This window comes from Australozyma saopauloensis, chromosome 1, assembly GCF_035610405.1.
Source record: "Australozyma saopauloensis chromosome 1, complete sequence".
In the NCBI taxonomy this organism is placed as follows: Eukaryota; Fungi; Ascomycota; class Pichiomycetes; order Serinales; family Metschnikowiaceae; genus Australozyma; species Australozyma saopauloensis.
This window is the reverse complement of record NC_086131.1, coordinates 2,233,072-2,239,748: the sequence shown is the minus strand read 5'-3', so window position 1 is coordinate 2,239,748 and position 6,677 is coordinate 2,233,072. Positions and strand designations below refer to the sequence as shown.

General features: G+C 44.5%; 2 protein-coding genes across 2 annotated transcripts; both read left to right on the top strand.

Annotated features, from left to right (window-relative positions):
- Positions 1 to 2,798: 2,798 nt before the first annotated feature.
- PUMCH_000974 (uncharacterized protein) lies at positions 2,799 to 5,231 on the top strand (the record flags this gene model as incomplete). The annotated part of the gene is made up of 1 exon (XM_063020045.1): positions 2,799 to 5,231. The coding sequence occupies one exon, from the start codon at positions 2,799 to 2,801 to the stop codon at positions 5,229 to 5,231; it is 2,433 nt and encodes an 810-aa protein (XP_062876115.1).
- Positions 5,232 to 5,359: 128 nt separating this feature from the next.
- PUMCH_000973 (uncharacterized protein) lies at positions 5,360 to 6,670 on the top strand (the record flags this gene model as incomplete). Its single annotated transcript, XM_063020044.1, has 1 exon — positions 5,360 to 6,670. One exon carries the CDS (start codon positions 5,360 to 5,362, stop codon positions 6,668 to 6,670), a length of 1,311 nt encoding a protein of 436 aa, XP_062876114.1.
- Positions 6,671 to 6,677: the final 7 nt, after the last annotated feature.

The following is a 6,677-nucleotide window of genomic DNA, read 5'->3' as shown; positions in this document are numbered from 1 at the left end:
TTTGTGTTGGAGAAGAAAAGTAAGAGACTCCGTGAAGTGGAAATTTTTTTCCTCTATGGGAGGGCCCGCGCAGTGCGGTACTGTGCGAGATGCGAGGGGTGTGAGAAGCCCTAAGCGCGCGCACGTGATGTGCATTTGGAAACACCAGGTGAGGATCGTCTTCGGAAACAAGGTGGGAAAATGAGTTGGGGGTTGGAATTTATTTTTGAAATCGGAATTTTTGTGCTTATGATTATGAGAAAAAATATTCTTTGAAATATTTTCTTTAATATTTCTGCATGTTTCGGCTACGATTATGCACAGTAGATACAGAGACAAGGTTAATACTTAACTAGTAGACTTACAGTACAGACTGATATGACAAAAGTAGCATACCAAGACAACTCAATTGAAATGAAATTAGCAGCTAAAGATAACTAGTCCAAGATGATTAGTTCACTAATAGTGCGAGACTCAGGTAAAGTACTAGTAGTGTAAGACAAATAGTGTAAGACTAATAGTGTAAGACGACAATACATGGCGTATTGTGTGAGACTAAAATTATAAATACAGCGGCACAGGACTAATAATACAATAGAAATATCATGAGACTACTAGTATATGACTTACAGTATCAACAGTGTTGACAGCGTAATTAAACTGAGTTCACAGTGTATCAGTGCGAGACTCACTACGTTAACAGTGTAAGACATCAGTACAATAGAGACCATGAAAAATATTATTCCAATCATACAATTTGCCCATTCATCCAATATCGCTTTTTTTTCCGCACCGGATGTTCCTGTAAACTTGGCCAACTCTCACGTTTCCTGTATTGGCCCTACCAACTGAGCTTGGCTTTGGAGGATCCAATCAAACTAATAAATTTACCAAAAACAAATATCCAAGCTTGAACAGAACAAAACCTAGCAGAAATGATTCAACAAATATAAAAATCTCTGGTCACCGTACCAATCTTTGGCCGCACTTGAGAGAATTACATTTCTGACCAAGACATGTGCTTCACCCGCCATGCGCCAGAAAGTCGTCAGGCTAATTCCGCCCGAAGGGGCTCGAGACGGATGAGAAATAAAGAGGAATCCGAGACAGCAAATCAAATTAAACTGCAACTATAATTTTGTAGTTTGAATCTCATTGCTGACCGAAATATGGAATAACCAGCATTGTGGCCGTATTGTAGCTGGTCTCCAGATTGGGACACTTACGAGATGCATTCCTGGCCAACTAAGAGGTAATGAAACAAACTAAAGATTGTACAGATTTCCTCGTCGCAGAAGCGACCAAGCAAAAATAAAGAGAAAAACCTACATGTTGCCACGAAGCTAATGGCCCAATTGATGTCATCCTAGCTACGATTCTGGACGGATAATCTGGTGCAGTTCCTGTCCGCAGATTGTTCCAGCCTGAGGCAGATATCTGAGCTACAAGTGACCAGGCACTACAGACAAGCCAACAAAGAGCCGAAACTTAACCAAAAATAAAGAACTCAGAGCTTGAAGAAAGCATACTTTTCATCGCATCTCCTGTGTCACTCCCGGAAAAACGGCACCAAACTTCGAAAAAAAAGTGCCTTATCCATTTCTCCTGGAAAGATAGCGACGCCGCAATACGCAAAATTGTGTGGTCACCAAGATCATCCCTCCATCACCATGCATATCACCACATAACAGCCACGAAACAGACAGTGGTTTGTTTTCGGTATTAGGAGGCATCCAGAACTGCCGCTTCCGCGTATTCCTTTTGCAATATAAATACCGAATCATTCCCACCAAAAGAAAAAAAAAAATACCGTATCTTAGAATTTCATCCCACTGCGCTATTTCCAAATTCCACCTCCCATCCCGGTTAGGCGCAGAAGTTGAGTTGGCGCCAGTGCTTCATCCGATGCACCCTTTAGCCGCCGCAAGGACTCCGGCAGGAGAAGCCCCACTGGCGCACCAGTGCAGCACCACCTACACACCTGGGAACCCGTATATGCCGTTTTTAGGGCATACAGCACAGAACAAGCTGCACGGGCAGCTCTATGTGCACACGCCGGCACACAACCGCGTACCCTAACCGTCTCCAGATAGAAAAGTAAGCATGGCTCCCCTCTATTCTTAAAAGGCTCGTTTGCAGCTCAAACCCTCTGTACTGTACTTGGCCGCATCAAGATCTGATCTGCCCCAGACCCCGGGTGAGTTTTTTGATACTACTGCCTTCTTTGGCTATTCTATCCAATCATATCGTAAATACCCTATTTGGGCCAGGTGCACGGATGTAGGCCCTCTCCTCCACCCCCCTCTAGAGGCCTCCCCCCCAAAAATTGGCGAGCTTCGCACGACCGCTGGCTCTCACTTTTTGACCGCTTGAAACCAAACACTCCCTCTAACCAATCCGTTTCTGGAGCCAATCCGTCCGTTAATCTGCTTCTGCTTTTCGGAAATTGACAATCGAGCCGTACACGTCTGCTTGCTGTAGATTTGTCCCCGTTTTTTGCGTCGCGTTAGCTGTTTCATCCGGGTCTTTTTTTCTCTGGCTCTGTTTTGAACCGTACCCACACAACTTCCGCCGGTTGACGTGTCTTTCGTGTATTTGCGCTCAGCATTGTCCCACACGCGTTGCCCAACCTGCGAGTTCGACTTCTGGTTGTGTTTGTCCTCTGCTGTGGCCTACTCCCTTCTCCTATTCAGTCACCCTTGTATTACTACTGCTTCTAATCCTTCACCGTCAATCACTCCTACCATTGGACTCCCTGCTTTGCACTGATAGTTCCACGTAATAATCACTTAAAACTACCCTCCAAGCTAGAAAGAACAATGTCAGATTCAGAATTGATGCAGGGCCTTCTGCCCGAAAAGGACGCCTCCACAACAAACAACGAGGACGTGCCTAGCGAAAAACAGCTGCTATACAATATGGACATCGACAGCCTTCCTGACCAGGAACTCAATGATCAAGATATCGACATGAATCTGGAATTGCCTGATGTAGATGGAGATGACGAGTTCCTAGCTCCCACGTCCCCAGCGTCAAATAAATCGGACGACCTATTGGGGCTTGAACTGGACCATCAGCTAGACGGCAATGATGCTGTTCTCGCGGATGACGCCAATGATGCTTTGAACGATCCTGTTTTGGATGACAACATAGATGTAGATGAGCCATTGCCTGAGATACCCGATCACACTGATTTGAAAGATCTTGAAACCAACGATGACATCTTTGGAGATGTGGAAGACTCTCGTGATTCTTCCGCGCCAAACCTTCCAAGCGAAAAAACAACTCCAGCGCCAGAAGACACTGAGGAGAAGAAGTCAGTGAAGACAGAAGCCAAATCCACCACTTCCGAAGACATCGAGCCTAGCCAACCTGAAGACTTAGACAATTACGAAAGTTCAGTGCTACATACTGATAGTGAAGACAGCGACATCGAGAAGGTGCACAAGAATGACGAGTCCAAAACCTCCTCAAAGTCATCAGATTCTCATGGCCATGGCAACAAACGTCGTATACTGACTTCTCCTGAGCCCCTAGATGTCGTCAAGAGTGAACACAACGATAATCCCAACATCGAGCCAGAGGCCGAGCAAGAGCCTCGAATAGAACCCGCCCGTCTCCCCAAGCAAGAGATTATAGACAATGATGACAAGACGCGTGTTCGTCAAACACATGCCATTGTTATCCCATCATATGCATCCTGGTTCAACATCAATAAGATCCATCAAATTGAGCGCGACTCGTTGCCTGAATTTTTCAAGACTTCGCACCCATCCAAGTCTCCCAAAATTTATGCAAACTATAGAAATTTCATGGTGAATGCCTACAGACTAAATCCAAACGAGTACCTCACTTTAACCGCATGCCGCAGAACCTTAGTTGGTGATGTAAGCACGCTTATGAGAGTTCACAGATTCCTCAATAGATGGGGTCTCATCAACTACCAAGTGAACCCACTGTTCAAACCCGCATACGCATTAGAAAAGTTGCCCAATGGTTCTCTGGTAGGCTTGCCAAATTGTGGTGACTTCAATGTTCTGTTGGACACTCCTAGGGGATTATTTCCATTCAATACCTACAAGCCTTCTCCAGGAAATGTCAACGTGGAAAAATTAAAGCAGCTTGTTAACGCAGACAGCAAGAATGCAGCCAACGGTGTTGTTTCCGCGCAAAGTGATGACATCGCTGATTCAGAACCTCCACAGAAGAAGCAAAAGACCGAAACTGGCGACTGGTCGCCAAAGGAACTCGCTTCTTTGCTCCTTGGAATTAAGGAGCATAAGCATGACTGGTTTATGGTTGCGAAAAGTGTCGGAAATAATCGCACCCCACAAGAATGCATTTTAAAGTTCTTGAGCATACCAATCGAGGACAAATACAACAAATTGGAGGACAAAGACTTGGGAATCTTGAAATTCGCACCTAACTTTCCCGTTTTGTCTGCCGACAACCCTGTGATTAGTAACTTGATTTTTATCACCAATTTTGTCGACGCAGATGTGGTTAAAGCAGCTTGTGCAAAGGCCACGAAAGTCATGGACTCCAAAATATATGAGAAAATCGAGGAGGCTTTTGGGGAAAAGACCAAAGATGAGAAGAAAAATGATGGAGATGCTGCTGCCAAATCTTCCACAGAGAGCAATGGAAAGGTGCCTGATGAGTTGGGTGACATCTTGAAAGACGAATTTGCCGAGGATGAGCGTGAAAACATGGATGTTATCCGTGATGCAGCAACTGGCTCGCTCGGGTCTGTAGCTGCTCGGAGTCATTTATTTGCTACATACGAGGAACGCGAGATGCAGAAGATCACACAAACCATCATCAACCAACAATTGAACAAGTTAGAAGTGAAGATGAACAAGGCGAAGACTCTCGAGAAAGCGTGCGAAAAGGAGAGAAGAAACTTGGAGCAGCAACAGAGCGAGGTATTCATGGACCGGCTTGCTTTGACAAAGTCTACTATCAGTGTCTCCAAAAAATTACAAAAGGCGGTCGAAATCCTCAAGTCTGCACAGGATAAGGACAAGGCTACCGATGCTGAGGAGAGCGCCAAGTCGATATCTACACTTTTGGAAGACATCAACGCATTGCTTTCCAGACCCATTTCATACTCTTTGACAGAGAATCAAGAGCTGAAGCCAGCAGACAAGACATTGGTGGAGGAGGCTGCCACGCGCGACCTGCTTTCGGAGGCTTCCAGCAAGCCTTTATCTGTTGTAGCTCCTCAGAGCTTCAAGGTCTGGGTTCCATGAATGTCATGAAAAGAAATTTGTACCATAATCTAATATCACTCCAACCACAACCAGATTTAAAGACAAAATAAATTAATAACTAATTCACTATTGTAAAAGGCTTTTCGAAATTCAGGCTGCATTTGTACATGGAGGCTGTCTGCAGTGTCAATTCATATAAATTACTCCACAACTACACTCTTTCACCTCAAGCTCAATTGAGCAGTCAAAAGTATTTATTCAAAATGGAACAAAACGAAACTGAACACCAGGAATTATCAGGATCCGAACTAGGACATCTGGAGAGTGAAGATGACATGGTTACGAGTCCTCAATTCAACCAAGACGCTAGTCAAGTAATCAACGACACAGAGATGAAAACTGATACTCAATTGGACCGCGGAGAGCTTCTGGATCCAGAAAGTGTGGATGTGGAACTCGATGTTGAAGAAATTGCTTCCCAAAACGATACAGTGATGTCAGAGGAAGAACCGACCTATGACGATCAACTGAGAATTGACGTGGAATTAGATATACAAGAGACAAATGTTCAAGACGAATCCATTCTCAATGTAGACGAATCGGTTGCTGGGCTGGTCTCTGGATCTGAAGATGATGAAATTGTTAGTGTGTCAGACGAAGTCGAAAACGTAAGTGAGCATGGTTCAGTAATTGAGTTAGAGAGCGAGGATGAGATCGAAAATTTGGAGTTTGAAGAGGAAGAAAATGCAGAGGTTGATGAGTCCTCAGATTCCGGTGTTGATGGAGAGATTAATGTTGATCCTGCTGCTGCTGGGGAGCTGGCTCCTCCAGTGATTGTAGAGGAGGAGGCTCAAACAGAGCCGGTGTCTTCTGAAACGCTGAAAATTGAAAGCATCACTCTGCAATCTAACCAACCTATTGAGACTGTCACGGAGGTACCGGCAATTTCTCTGACTGAAGCTTCATACATACGAACCCCGGTGTACATCATGATTCAAAGCGATACCTACCTACTAGCACCTTGCCAGCATCAAGATGAAGATGATCCGGAAAGTTTAATTTCTCTTTTCAGCTGGGATGAAGTTCTGGGATGTAGTCTTTACGAATTGACCCAGTTCTTCCGTCTTAACGATGATTTGATGGATGCCTATGGGTTTGATACCGATGATGAGATCAAGTTAGATTTCAAAGAACTTTATTTGTCCGTTGCGGAGGATGACATTTCTGCCAAAAACATAAAATTGATCGACGTCCTACAAATATTTCAGAAGCTTTCAACTAACACAAGTTCACTGGGCGACGCACCAAGCAAGCTCACGATAGCAGTATCAACACAGCAAAGATCCATTACTCAGTTCAATCATCTTCAAGACATATGTCTGAAAAATGGTGGATTTGAATTGCTCCAACCCAACCATTCAAATGGAGACTGGCTCGAAAACGGAGAGATACCTACGAAGAAACGAAAGTTGCAATAATAATGGC